This window comes from Colletotrichum lupini, chromosome 9, assembly GCF_023278565.1.
Source record: "Colletotrichum lupini chromosome 9, complete sequence".
In the NCBI taxonomy this organism is placed as follows: domain Eukaryota; kingdom Fungi; phylum Ascomycota; class Sordariomycetes; order Glomerellales; family Glomerellaceae; genus Colletotrichum; species Colletotrichum lupini.
Genome location: NC_064682.1, coordinates 4058831 through 4072381, shown reverse-complemented (window position 1 = coordinate 4072381; position 13551 = coordinate 4058831). Strand labels below are relative to the sequence as shown.

The 13551-nt window shown below is 52.9% G+C and overlaps 6 protein-coding genes and 1 non-coding gene across 7 annotated transcripts; 3 read left to right on the top strand and 4 right to left on the bottom strand.

The window, feature by feature from the left end:
• Nucleotides 1-48: 48 nt before the first annotated feature.
• CLUP02_17032 (uncharacterized protein) lies at nucleotides 49-321 on the top strand (the record flags this gene model as incomplete). Its single annotated transcript, XM_049295948.1, has 2 exons — nucleotides 49-116; nucleotides 192-321. 2 exons carry the CDS (start codon nucleotides 49-51, stop codon nucleotides 319-321), a joined length of 198 nt encoding a protein of 65 aa, XP_049153095.1.
• A 21-nt stretch (nucleotides 322-342) lies between these two features.
• CLUP02_tRNA309 lies at nucleotides 343-423 on the top strand. The gene has a single exon. It is a non-coding gene; the product is annotated as a tRNA-Gly (tRNA).
• Nucleotides 424-819: 396 nt separating this feature from the next.
• Nucleotides 820-3286, top strand: CLUP02_17031 (uncharacterized protein; the record flags this gene model as incomplete). The annotated part of the gene is made up of 3 exons (XM_049295947.1): nucleotides 820-824; nucleotides 887-1225; nucleotides 1288-3286. 3 exons carry the CDS (start codon nucleotides 820-822, stop codon nucleotides 3284-3286), a joined length of 2343 nt encoding a protein of 780 aa, XP_049153094.1.
• A 339-nt stretch (nucleotides 3287-3625) lies between these two features.
• Nucleotides 3626-4483, bottom strand: CLUP02_17030 (uncharacterized protein; the record flags this gene model as incomplete). Its single annotated transcript, XM_049295946.1, has 1 exon — nucleotides 3626-4483. The coding sequence occupies one exon, from the start codon at nucleotides 4481-4483 to the stop codon at nucleotides 3626-3628; it is 858 nt and encodes a 285-aa protein (XP_049153093.1).
• Nucleotides 4484-5514: 1031 nt separating this feature from the next.
• On the bottom strand, nucleotides 5515-6396 carry CLUP02_17029 (uncharacterized protein; the record flags this gene model as incomplete). Its single annotated transcript, XM_049295945.1, has 1 exon — nucleotides 5515-6396. One exon carries the CDS (start codon nucleotides 6394-6396, stop codon nucleotides 5515-5517), a length of 882 nt encoding a protein of 293 aa, XP_049153092.1.
• Nucleotides 6397-6978: 582 nt separating this feature from the next.
• On the bottom strand, nucleotides 6979-10990 carry CLUP02_17028 (leucine Rich Repeat family protein; the record flags this gene model as incomplete). Its single annotated transcript, XM_049295944.1, has 4 exons — nucleotides 6979-8622; nucleotides 8673-10619; nucleotides 10764-10842; nucleotides 10959-10990. 4 exons carry the CDS (start codon nucleotides 10988-10990, stop codon nucleotides 6979-6981), a joined length of 3702 nt encoding a protein of 1233 aa, XP_049153091.1.
• Nucleotides 10991-12095: 1105 nt separating this feature from the next.
• CLUP02_17027 (uncharacterized protein) lies at nucleotides 12096-12736 on the bottom strand (the record flags this gene model as incomplete). The annotated part of the gene is made up of 2 exons (XM_049295943.1): nucleotides 12096-12668; nucleotides 12722-12736. 2 exons carry the CDS (start codon nucleotides 12734-12736, stop codon nucleotides 12096-12098), a joined length of 588 nt encoding a protein of 195 aa, XP_049153090.1.
• Nucleotides 12737-13551: the final 815 nt, after the last annotated feature.

The following is a 13551-nucleotide window of genomic DNA, read 5'->3' as shown; positions in this document are numbered from 1 at the left end:
TGTGAGTGCGCGGAGTTTTGGACAGGCAGATACCAACCCCAATCAACCATGAACATTGCATCTACAACTTCTCTGGCTTTGACCTGCTCCCGAGCTTCGCATGATTCCTGGAGGCAGTGATATTGCGGACGTCCCTGGTCTCGATATCGACCACCGCTTCGCAACCCTGCATGCACGTCTTTCAACTTCAGTCCTCTCGGCCGTCAGTTGAGGGTGTCTGCTCCTCTTCTGCGCGTGAGCCTCGAGCCCTGCCTTGCTTCTCTGCGCGAAAAGTTCGAGTCCGGCTCGCGGGCTGGCGCGCTGAGCTTCACATGCTGCTAGACTGTTGCAAGTCTTCAACCAGCGTCGATGGTTTAGTGGTAAAATTCTCCGTTGCCATCCAGCAGCGTCGGGGAGCCGGGGGTTCGATTCCCCCTCGTCGCAATGTCTTGACTAGCTGCTCGCTCGACCTTTTGCTGCGTTGTACTGGCGCATCTGATAACACCTCTAGGGATTGCTCTGTCAATTTTCTATAAAGTCGCTTGCTTTCCCTCTGAGAATCGCACACTTATTGTTCTTGCGTAGGAGTCCTGCAAGCAAATGCAATACGATCGTGCAAATGACAATGGGGGTTGGGTGGGGACTTTTTACACTTTCTTCGAATGTGCGCATGTTGGCTGCATTATGTGCCGCTCGGCTGCCTGATCTTCGTTCTTCTTGATATCTAGCTAATAGAAGATGCGGAGCACATACTTAAACACCCATATTCCCGGTCGCTCTCGAAGCCTAGACTGTCCTTCGTCCGTGATCTAGGCTAGCTTCAAGACCGAAGGACCTATCATGGGGTAAGCGTCTGTCAAGCCGTATGTCCTGCGAGAGACTCAGTACTAATCCAGATATCGAACAGCTATACGCACTATTACCAGGTCAAAGATTGGGACAGCCCAGTCTGGCAAGCCATCTGGCCTCAGCTGATTCAAGATGCCCTGCTCATCATAGAAGCATCGGACGTGTTCCTGACCGGGCCGGCAAAGTCTACTGATATCATCACCTCGCCGATCACGAGCGTAGACGAAGGCATTCTTTTCAACGGGGTGGGAATTTACGGCCACGAAACTTTCCATTTTTGCCGTGAGGACCAAAACCAAAGACAGTTCATGAAAACAGAAGAAAAGCCATACGACCTTCCTGTCGCTTGCATACTTTTGAGGGCTTCCATCCTTTGCCCACAAGGCATCAAAGTCCGGTTGGTTCCCTCTCAATCGCTGCATGTGACGAACGGACGCGGCTAAGATCGCTCCACCTTAGTTCTGATGGGAAATGGGATGGGCTTCTATGGAAAGCTATCCGCAATCTTCATGAGACTCTATGGCCTGATGACTGTTTGCAGTGCCCTTGGCAGAATTACGACGAAGATGACTTCTGGGAGAATCAACAACCACGAGAGAGTATTGGGTTGCTCGCACAAAGATCAACAACGAAATCGGGCGCCACGCGTATCAATGAGAAGGAGCAACAGAGTACGCAGCAAGACCCTTCAAAAACTAGGGAGGATAGTAAACCTTTCTTCGCTTCGAGAGCTGAGTACGCGATTACAGCAGCCCAGTTGAAACCCATCATCGGCTGGCTACGAGACTGCGAGGAGCGTCCTGATCACAATCGTTGCATCGCAAACCCATTACGATGGCATAATCTCCCTGGCATCTGCTTTCGACTCATTGACATTCACAAGAGAAGCATTGTCGTCGCCCCTGAAGGGTGCTCCTTTGCCATACTAACATACGTCTGGGGTGGTGTCGAACAGCCCAGACTGGAACAAGCAAACTTTGATGAATACTCGCGCGACTATGGGCTAGAATCTATCTGGTGGAAGATACCAACGACAATAAGACACGCTATACTCGTTTGCGAAGTTGTTGGGGAAAGATATCTTTGGGTTGACGCGCTCTGCATAGTACAGGATTCTCCCCGCGATGTCAAAGTCCAGATATTGCGAATGCGCGAGATCTACTCCGCCGCCAGGTTTACCATTGCAGCAGTCTCAGCGGAGAACGCCGGAGAAGGACTGCAAGCGGCTACCATCGCAAAACTTGCTACTACGTGTGACTCGGCCGATGAGCTGGATGATGTCTTGGTACGTTCGCCTTGGGGAAGCCGGGGCTGGTGTTACCAAGAGAAAGTACTCTCACACCGGGCTGTTCTCTTCACGTCAGCTGGGGTGTTTCTGCAGTGCCAAGAAACAACGATCAAGCTAGACGGTACTCGTCTTGCCGACTCCACGGCAAACACGGCTCTCGACAAGTCGCAGAAGGTAGGAGGCCTGTTGGGTATCCGTCCAGGAGAAGAGTTGGAAACCTTCTTGTGTGCTGCAGAGCACTACTCGAAACTCGCTTTCACAAAAGGCGAAGATAGAATTTCAGCCTTCCAAGGCGTCCTCCAGAAGTTCAACGCAAGCCTTGACGGGGAAGACTCCACGTTTCATTATGGCTTGCCAACATGCGCCTTCGACCAGGCCATTTGTTGGCGGACAGCAGATCATCACCCGCAAGTACGGAACTCAAATTTTCCCAGCTGGTCATGGCTCGGATGGGACAACAGTGTCACATTTGACAGGACTATACTGAGACCCGCCCACACGCGCCAAATGATTGGAGATGAGCGAGGTGAAATCGTGGTGGTAGGTCGCGGTATTGAATTACAATACCCTAGCCATCGCTATCGCAAGCCAGCTGCTCTTTCATTTGTCCCGCACGCAGACGATGGCATCTTCGGATTTCCTTCCAGCGTAGTATCAGGGTTCTTCAATAGGCCCTCTCTCGATTTGGTGGCAAGCATCACAGATCTTCGCATCTCATCAACACCTAGGAAAATTGAGAACTCGAATGGGCTTTATGCTGTATACCCAGCCATCTGCAACAACTTGCCGCTCTCTTCACTTCCTCCTTACGGAATGTACACGGGTGATACCCCTCCACGACACGGTGGCCAAACTTTGAGGACCTACGATGTCGAAGACCACGAGAACCACGGAGCCTGCGACGCAAAGGATCCTATTGGTTTCATTTGGCTAGACTGTGCCTGGAGAGATAGCCGTCCCAAGGCCGTGTACATGGAGTTTATGGCCCTCAACGGTCATCCAAGCGCAGAGGATTCTAATGGCTGGTATATCACGATGCTAATGTGCCTCCTCAAGCCTGATCCCTGCAAGTACTATTCCTATGAACGGCTTCAAGTCATGGACTGCTGTATTGCAGAGGCAACTTGGATGAGAATTGGAGCAGTGACAAAGTTGCCTTCTATCGCTTGAGCGCCAGAAAACACATTGGGTAAGGTTTTTAAATAACATGGAAGAGCCAAGAGACACCAGAATACCAGAAGTGAGTATATTGAGGCGATTACGACCCATATGAGGTGTGACTCTCCTACTCAATGACTAGAGCAATGAATGCTTTTCCGCTCATTGATACGCCTAATTTGGGTGTAAGAATATCATGTCGTAAGATCCCAAATCCCGGGCTCGACATTGTATGATAGTAACTCCCACTATGTTATGATGGCTTTTCCCACCCCGGAATTGATCTTCGAAGATCTCCGAGGCCAGGAACCCAAGTCAATCGTCGTACCTGCCGTGCATCAATCTTTTCGCTCAGAGAACCATCATTTCCCATCCTCCAACCTTTTCGGTCTGCTCAGGAATAATCTGCAACTTCCGTGTCGTCTTAGGTTTCCTGCTCGAACCTGAAGACATTGCGTCCACACTCTCAGCCGGAGTGGTCGTCGGTTGTCGAGAATCGCCGTCGTCTGTGTAGGGACTTTCGCTCCTCGTGCGATCCGTCGACGACGGACCAACGTTGCTGCTGGAGCCCGCCTGATTGAGAGTCCCTCCCATGTTGGCGGGTGAAGCAAGCCTCTCATACCACTTGACTGGTGATATCCCCGTGGCTGAGGAGGACGTCCGACGATCTTTAGGTGACGGGTCCCTACTGTTGGATACACTGGAGCTGCGGGTACTTGAACGCCCTCTCTCATCGAAGGGGTTGATGAATACTCCCATGGTGGTATTCTTTCGGAGAACGTTATGGTTCTCCTCTTCGAGTTCAATCTCTTCCCATCTGTCGAGCTCCATTCCTTCCCTTGGCTCTCCGCTGATGTGACGACTCAGGGCTCTGCTGTTCGTCTTCATGCGTCGATAGAGATTGGCCAACCTGTCGCCGACGTCGAAGCCGCATTTAGAGGATATGATCAAGAGGAGAGACAGGGGCCAGAGGATCAAGGTAGCAGGAAGCCACAAGAGTAGCAAGACCTTGTGTTGCAGTCTTTTATCGGAGCTCCCGTACCATCCAGGGAAGAAACGGCACCTATTGAGGAAGGCGTAGAAGACAAGGGCCGAAATAGTGTAGACCACACATGCCGCCGCTATGATTATGGTGTTCCGGAAGTTGCAATCGTCGTCCTGGATGCCGGCGCTGAGGCCGGCAACAGGAGCGGAAGTAGTAGGAGCCATCTTTGTTAGGTTGAGGAAGGAATACTTGTGTTGTTGGATGAAAGTGGTTGTGGTAACTTCAGGTCTCAGTGACTGGGTGTGGTTTGTTTTGTACTCCTAGTGAGATAATCGCAAGAGAGAGTTTAGTGGCGAGGAGTGATGTCGAGAACGAGGTGTTCAAGCACAATGCTGGCCAGGCTGGGACAAACGAGAAGGGTTCATATAGGGTAGAACATGTCTATCTACGATTGCGTTCCAACGACCTAGGGTCAGGGCTCATGGTTTAATCGGAGATAGGTAGTCTATCCGTTGGTGTCGTGAAGTTAGACTATACCTCTGTGGTCAACATCCGCTTTGTATGGCAAATGCCGGAAGCCGCAACCTTGCTATGATTCACCTGGAAAGTTCACTACTCCCGAGTAAACTTTCAGGAACAGGAATTTGCCGTCTTTTGAGGCAATGACGGCGGTGGTGCTGGAATGTGTAAGGGGCATTCTGTCTCTCGCCCCTCGTGAAGTCCGGCCAGGTCAGTTGACAGTAAGCCCCAAAGGTGTACACAACAGATGTGTCAGAGTGTGGAAGAGATTTCTTCGTGCACCTGGCAAGGCTATGCAGACGGTAGGTGATCAATGGCGTGGGGAAGGGGGGCTGGGAGGTAACGTGAAGAGGACTGGAACGAGCAATGTCAAATCTCTCCCGAAGGAAATCTGAAGAAGAGGACGGGCCTTCATGGTTGGCCATGCTCGTCAGAATGCTTGAGACTATACGCTGATACTGCAGGCTGTTCTGACACGATTCGATGTGAGTCATGAAAGGATCTCACGATGGGCAACTTATGATATCGAGTTCGAGTTCAAGCTGAGCCATAAGTGCCTGCATGGACTGAATATATATCACAGCGCTGACAACAACTAAAAAAACTATTTTAATGACTTCAATTCACTACACTTGCAACTCTTGATAATGAATACAGTTAACTTGCTCATGGTCACTAGATGATGTAACCACGATGCCATGAGCAACCCCTTAGCCAGACATGAAGAGTCCAACCCCTACTGCTGGACAGCAGGAGCATACGGCTTCTGCTCAACCATCCTAGCCTTATACATCCTCCACACCTCAGCCGCCGCCGCCTCATTCTCAATCGCCACGATCTCTGACGCAGTCAGCCTCTGTCCGAGCAATGGCTTCTTCTCAGAAATCTCAGAGGTCCTCTTACATTGATTCTCCTGAGCGCGGTTGCCAGCAGAGTAGACGGCACGGGGAGCAATTTCCTGATCAACGCCTCTAGTAGTTGTGAGGCGCTTGAAGTCATGGCAGACGACGGCCGCAAAGTTGTACACCACAAAGACAGGCCAGAAAGCGACGATGAAGACGGCGATCTGAATGCGGATGAGTTTGTCGATGGCCTCAGCGGAAAGACACGGCTCCCACCACCAGCCGCCGGAATCATCATCCGAGAACGTCTGTGCAGCGGCATACGCCTCGGCAGCGCTCTCCGTCTTATCTTTCCCCTCTATCGGTCCTGCAAAAATGAGACCGACATAGGTCGAATAACAGAAATAGAGAGCACCGTGGAGGAGATATACCGCCGCCGCGATGGTGTTGAAGACGTCGGTGTCCAAGACATATTGCTCCGAGGGCTCGCGGACGATGTTACAGAAGGTGTAGGCGCCGAAGGTGACCAAGAAGACGGCCCAGATTACGACGAGGACGATGGCTGTGGCATCGAAGCAGGTGAGGGGTTCAGAATCCTCGTCGGTGGTGGTCCCCGGGGGTGGCGAGGGCAGCTGCTTTTCCTCGTCGTAGTTCATCTCGCGGCCAGATTGTTCGTCGGAGGCTTTGACGATGTGGAGGTAGTCAGTGTAGAAGGAGTTGACGTTCTTGATGGGACGGGACGTAGCCGCCCGGATTGAAGCCATTGCAGTTGCCATTGTGTAAGATTGTGTAAGATTGTGACGGGGTATACTTTGTAAGTACTAAGCAGAGAAGTCAGGCGAAAGAAATTATTCTTGCTGCTGGCTGCTAGTAGAGCGAAGCTACGTCTGATGGATGTGGGATGCTGAACTGAAGAGTAGAAGACCATCATATCGAGGATTTGGATGCGATGTTTAATATCCCACAAAGAAAGGATCGGAGAAAGACTTCGGCACAATCTTGAGGACCTCTATAGCAACATACGCTACCAACGCATTGTGAAAAGTCAATACGAAACAGACATCAAGAGACCGTTGGAAACAGAAACCTTGCTGGGACGGAATGCCACCGTCCCATATTATGTCTATAGTATTATACAGTACTGGTACAGGATATCAGGCGATGGTGATCGCAAAGATTTCCCCTCAACTCCATGGAAAGCTCAACATGACATCGTGATGCCACGAGTAAGAAAAAGTATGTGCGTGAATCGAAACGACAGCTCCCAAAAGCCCCCAAAGCAGCCCCCAAAATCAACCCGAAACCGTAAAGCCCTCCCCCATAAACCCCTTCCAGTGATACCTTTCCAGCCAGTGCCCTTAATCTACATCATCGAGGCTGGTGTCGGAAGTGTTGCCAGTGTCACCCTCGCTGACCTTCCACGATGCCATCTCCGCTACTGGCACCCGCCCTCTTAGCCACCGCAGGGTAGCGTCCGTACCCCGTTCAAGAACGTTCCACCTAGGAACTCTGAAGCGATTGCCAGCGACCTCTAGACGCTTGAGCCCGCCAGTGCCACCTAGAAGGCCAAGTCTCGGGTTCAAGTGTGCAATGTCGTTATTACCAGCATCGACAACCTCCATGCCCTTAATGGTGTCTGGGTCAAGCTCGATCAAGTGGTTGTTTGCTGCCAAAAGGACGACGAGCCTGGGGAAAACTGAGCGCAAGTCAGGCGGAAGGGCAGTGATGCGATTCAACGAAACGTCCATCTTTTCTAGCTGCGGGGCAACCAAGTGCGTGGTCAACGGCGAAAGGCTGGTGATGTGGTTGCTGACGAGGTTCAGCTCACGCAGGGCCGGCAAGTCAAGCTCCTCTGTCAAATAAGATTCGCCGACCAGTTGGTTATGCGCAAGAGACAGGGCGGCAAGAGAATCGGCGAAGAAGGACAGTGAATTCGGGAAGCAGGTGAAAAGGTTGTGACGCAACTGGATCTCAATGACCTTGTTGTCGGCCGCGACCTTGGAACACACCACAGGATGCAACGAAGCTGATTTGGTATTTGATCGGTCCAGAACACCTTGCTTGACAGGCCATGTCTCATTGGCTAGCGTCTGCGAACGCGCTCGTGCTGGTGATGTCGGCGAAGAGGTGGGAGGGGTAGCGAAGTCGTCCTCGTCCGAGTGGTTATCGCGAACTATAGCTTCGACTGTAGGTGCGGGAGTAGTGTCTGGTTGGATGCTATGGGGTTCGTCGAGGTGTGCCTCGTCGGGCACAGCGGTATCCTCCTCCTTGAAGGGCGGAGGCGGCTCAAGCCTGCCGGCGAGGACTTCCTTCAACTCTTCTGTGGTGGCAGAAACAAACTTCTTGTCGCGCAACGGGTTGCCAGCGAGCCGAATCATGGTCAAGTTATCCATCCTGCTAATCTCGGGTGGTACCACGCGAATGTCATTGGCAGAAAAGTCAACATGCCTAAGCTTCTCAAGAGCGGTGAAACCATTGGGAAACTCGGAAATAGCGTTCTCGTCGGCGTTCAGGGTCATGAGGCTGCACCAAGAGCTGACATCGGGTAGCTCTTGTATGCGGTTCATCGAGATGATGAGTTGATGGACGACAGGCAGATTGATGACTGATCCTGAAGGTACCAAGCGTGTCAACTGGTTACAGGATAGGTCGAGCATCTGAAGGGTTGGGAGGGACTCGGCCCCATCTTCAATCAGCGTTCCCGTGAGCTTGTTCTTCTTCACCAGCAGTTCCGTCAGTGGGAGCTTGGACAGACTCGCAAAAGGCAGGGATTCGAAGCTGTTCTCGCTCAAGTTAAGAACGCGCAGCCTCGATAGACTTTCGATGCCAGGTGGAAGCGATGATACGTTGTTTCCGTGAAGGTCGAAGATCTCGAGGTTCTCGAGGTTCGAGAAGATGGGATCGAGGGGTCCGTAAAGAAGATTATTGGCGAGCTTCAAGTCTCGGAGGGCCTTGACCTGGGTGATGACTTCGAGGCAGTTGTTTGCGAGTCGATTTTGCGACTGCTTTTATTAGTCAAAGTTGACACTCAGGGTCGCATGTGTAGGCTTACCAAGTTGAGCGATGTGAGCAGAGGAAGCTGTCTCAATCCCATTGGCAAAGAGATTAGCGAATTGCCGTGCAAGTCCATCGCCTCTAAGCCGCCAAAGATGTTGCCGTTCGAGTCCTCATCCTGTGCCATCTCCTCTGCTGTGACATCTGGGAAGATGGAGTCATCGATAGTCTCCAGCTCGTTATCCGCAGCTACGAAGCGAGTCAGATCGACAGTCTCAGCCCATGAGCCATCGTAAGTGCCCATGGACTCTGAATCGTACATCTTGAGAACCTCGACCGGGATCTCCTTGAGGCCCATGGCCGCGATGTTGAGTCTGCCACTGCTGCGGGCAGTGCCGAGCCGCTGTTGAATGACCTTCTTCTGAGAGTTCTCCGATCTCTGAGTGTTGAAAGGGTCTTGCGTGACAGCGATGCCAAAGTCGAACCCGTCGTCCTGTGGGATGATGGGTGGTTCAGACTGGGCTAGCGCAGAAGACTCTGCAACCGGCGCTGCGCTTGGAGCCGATGCTGCCTCCGCAGCTTGTCTGTCTGCAGCGCGCTTGGCTGCCCGGGCCTTGGCAATTTGTTCTCGCAGAGCGTTGGAGGACTTTGCCGCTGGATTTTCTCCAAATTCTTCAGCATCCTTTGAAGTAGCAGGAGGTGGAGCACCAATCTTTGACGGTCCAGGCCTTCGTAGAGATCCATAAGACTTGGACGGTGTCAATTTCTTGGGCTGCGGCGAAGCAACAGACGCCGTTGGAGCTGGCTGGGCCATTGTTGGCAGGGAAGGCTTCTTGTAAAGTCCTTGAACCGAGGCGCGGGGCTTGAGAGGGCGAGCAGCCAGCGTCTTTGCTCCAGCTTTGGGTGGTGGTGGTGCCATAATGCCAGTTGGTCTCGTTGGGCTGGGACTTTGGGTGACTTGTATCGCCGAAGTAGTCGACGGTCCAGAAGGTGACGACTGGGGTGTAGCTCTCAGTGATGGTGCTCGTAGGGAACGGATGCTAGATACACGGCGAGCTGGGGTGCCCTCAATGGCGCCAAGAGGTCGGTACGCGTTCGCAGCCGGTCGAGCATTAGCAAATGGGTTCTCTTCAGCACCAGAGCTCGAACCTGGTCTGCTGTGCCGGGACGTGGGCCGCACGGAGCCATCGGAGGTGTAGCTTGAGCCAGGTCTCGAGTGGCCGCTGCCGGCGCGTGAGCGGGGCCGCATAGTGCCATCTGGGTCGAAGAATGTGGACGTCTTTTTGCTTAGAGAAGGGGAAGATTGTAGTTGCTGAAGGGTCTCGATGGTTCGTTCGGAAAGGGACGGACGAGGTCTGAATGGTGTCGTTCTCAGCGTGTCAAAGTCTGGAAGATCAGGCTCGGCATCATCATCGGCGACTTGTGGGCTGCTCGTGTCTTTGGTCAGGGTAATCGGATCGCCCAGACGACTCGAGCTTGGGGTAGCGACATTGTCCTCGGACGGGCTTCGCGTAACGCTTGTCGAGCGAGGAGTGAATGACCGTTGGGGTTCTTCTGGGGGTGTAGGGGGTTTCTGGATTATCGATTCTTTTGGTTGCAGTCGAGGCACGCTTCGGGAAGATCTCAGCGTAGCAGCGGGAGCTCTCAGTTCTGTCTTTCTCGTGGCTGGAGGCTGAATTTCGCGTTTCGGTCTCGTAGGAAGGCTGCGAGGCTCCGTTTGCTTGAGAGCAGCGGCTGAGGCCAATTGGTCTCGTGAAGCAGCTGGGCGGAGGCGAGGATTTCGTATACTCGAGTTCAGGCCTTCTCGCGATGGAGATGGTCGAACAGCGGGAGCTGGAGCTGGAGCTGGAGCTGAAGCTGCTGTTCTTGGAAGAGGCAGACGGGACATGCGAGGAATCCCACTAGGCCTCCCGGGTGCCTGCTTCTCGTCCATTCTGGCGGATATGGTATGTGTTCTACAGCTCCGAGAGCATGGAGAAGGTCGGAAAGGTGCTTCCTGAACGCTCTGGAGCGTGGAATAGGAAGAAGTTTGGGGGAATAATTCCTGTGGAAATATCGAAGTTTGCGCACTGACGGTCGGCAATGGTCTAGCGTTACTTTGGCGCGTGGGAAGCTGTTCCGTTTGCTCCTAAACGGGTCGGGAACTAACGAAGGTAATTTCAAGTTGGGATGACGCAACGTCGCGGTTTCTCGTGTGCCAAACGGGCAGATTCACGTTCGAGTAGCAGCTGTAGATGGTCGAGTTTGAGTCAGCTTTTCGAATCGCGTTTGTAGTTTGCGCGCACACACAACCGAGAAGACAGAGAAAGAAGAGGAAGCAAACAATGACAAGCCGCGAACCTACCACAATGTCCTCTCTCCCGTCGCAACGGACATTGGATGGACCCTCTCTGGGACCTCTGGGACCTGGGGCCTTGTCAGGCGAGAGTAATGAATCGGAAATCTGCAAGAGAACAGACAATAACGAGCAGGGGGGTGAATTCTTGGGATCGACAAGGATGGTCGATTTGCCCAATTTCCCGGCACGAGGAACGACGTTCCCGGCGCCTGCTTCCCCGGCCAATTGCAGCCATCGCAGCATCTTCGGCTGCTGACGTAATGACCCCCTTCCGCACTGTTTTGGGCCTCGCTTAATTCTAGCGCCAACAGGTCAGCAACGGTTCCTGCATGTCTCGACTTTGTTTCTCCCAAAATCTCCACTGTCGATTGAGGGGCAGAAATTCATAATCAAGCCAAAGGACCAGGGAAAAATGAGCTGAAAGAGGGACGGCGTGTTTCCTGCTGATGCCCAAGGTTGATAAGGCTCATATGAGATGTGTAAATCGTGAAGGTGAAAGGATGGGCGAGCTACGCCCTGGTAGTGGTGAGGTAGGATAGAAGGATGAAAATTGGCCTACCTCTCTTTTCTTCCCTCCCTTTTTTTTGTAGATTTATTTATTTCTTTTGATGTTTTTTTTGGCTTTCCCATCGGTTTTCTCTCGACTCGTACCGCCGTCACCGCGTGGAAGGATATCTGCTTAATCGAAAGTCAGCCACTTGAACTCTGATGAAACCTGATATGAGGGAAGAAGCCAGTTTCAAAGCATCTGCGGCAGTCGGCAAGCCCAGACGAACGAACCCGGACAGCCAGGGAAGCCCCTGGCCCCTTCAGTCTGGAGTTGACGCCGTCCAGTGACAGCAGCTCTTTCGTCTCGTCTCGTCTCGTCCCTCAAAAGATTCAGGGATGGCTAGGACTCCACCCGCGCAGTGTTATCAAAACATTTGAGATGGCTGTTCAGATCTTGGGTCGACAGTTCGATCCGTGGTCCAGCATTGTCTGCCTTCGTCCCGAGTTGCGACGTTGGGCATCATCTGGCTTACCAGATCGACCAAGTGGATGACGCAAGGGATCAAAGTGAAGAGGCACGAGTGAGATGACTTACAGATCCTTCCGCCGCCCTGCCTCCCGGCCTCATACCCGGCCGGGGGCTCCGGGCTCGGGCTAGTGGTCGTAGCCCGCTTCGCCGGGGCGAAGCCACATCATCGTCGGCTGCTTGGCCACAAGCCAGGCGTCCCTCGTATTGTACGCCCGAGAACGGAGGTCTCGGCGCATAACACACCGGTTGCAGGTGCGCGAATTCGCGCGGGCACCATCGTGGTCGAAGAAGTAAGGGGCCAAAAGCCACTTGCCGCAGGTACCGCACCAGCGCAGGTCGCCCACTGTCCCAGGACGTCCTCCAAGAGATCTCTCGGTGCTCAGGAACAGAGGGTCTGTCGGAAACCAGGGGTGCCAGCCCGGCAGACCCCAAGAAGGGCCAATGAGGACCCTCTCAGTGGCCCAGAAGCCGGGCGGGAGGACGGCTGGGCGGTTGGTGACGTCGATGAAGATTCTCACCGGACCGCGGGCGACCGCAGGTTCGTAGGGGAGCTCTCCTGGTAGACCGTAGACGAAAAGCTGCCCGATGATTTCATTCCAGTAACAGATTTGGTCGCCTGACCTCCTGGCTAGATCAAACTGCCAGTGCAGCGTTATATGATGAAATTGACCGTCAACGATGGTGAACAGGTCTGGGATCTGTATCGATGAAATTTAGCCTCAAGTCATCACTTGAAGTATATCTCACTCACTGGACGGTAGCTCATCTTGAGAGTTCCGATGACGCTGCTCTGTTGTACTTGAGGTTGCCGACAGACTGTTGGATGAGCAGAGAAGGTCCTTGAGATGGGTGGTAGAAGGTGGAAGGAAAGGCGAGCTTTTGACAACCAAGGAAGTTGCACTTGTAGGAGAGATCAAAGGCCTCCAGTTGTTTGGATCATTCTTTTCACCCGGGACAGCACTTGATTCACTGGGTGTGGTTTTCATCCGGCCGGGCAGTTGGCACCACGCCCCTCGTCCCTTGTGGCTGCCTAAGCATCGTCTCTTCATAGGACGAAACCAATGACCGGGTGAATCGACATGCGGAGATGAGGTTCATCCGTTTGCCCATCGCCCTTGTCAGGGAGGAATCGTCCCAAAAAGCTGACATCTGAGAAAAAAATGAATCAAGTGGTTGGATGGCTATCAAGAGGTATATCAAAAGACTTGGGGCATTGGAGATGATTCGACAAGGGGCCCAAGGACAGAAGACTTTCATGGAATTCAAACAGTTGTGACTCAAAAGATTGAAAGCGGAAGGCTGGCTTCAGTAGAGATTGCATCCAGTAAACATAAGATCAAAGGATTGTACACGAGGAATACCCCAAGGGGCCGAGGCAGCTATGGATGAAAGTTTGGAGCTTGCCGGCCAAAGCTTCGAGGAACAAGGGCCGTATCGCTGACAGGCCTCAAAGTTTCTGCCATGATGGCAGGCCTGCTTCAAAGGAGCCGAGTCACAATGAAGAAGCAGGGCACTTCGTTGAGATTGCAGGGCAATGACAGGCCGATGTATGGGTATTATAGAGAAGAGAGCCAGACATCG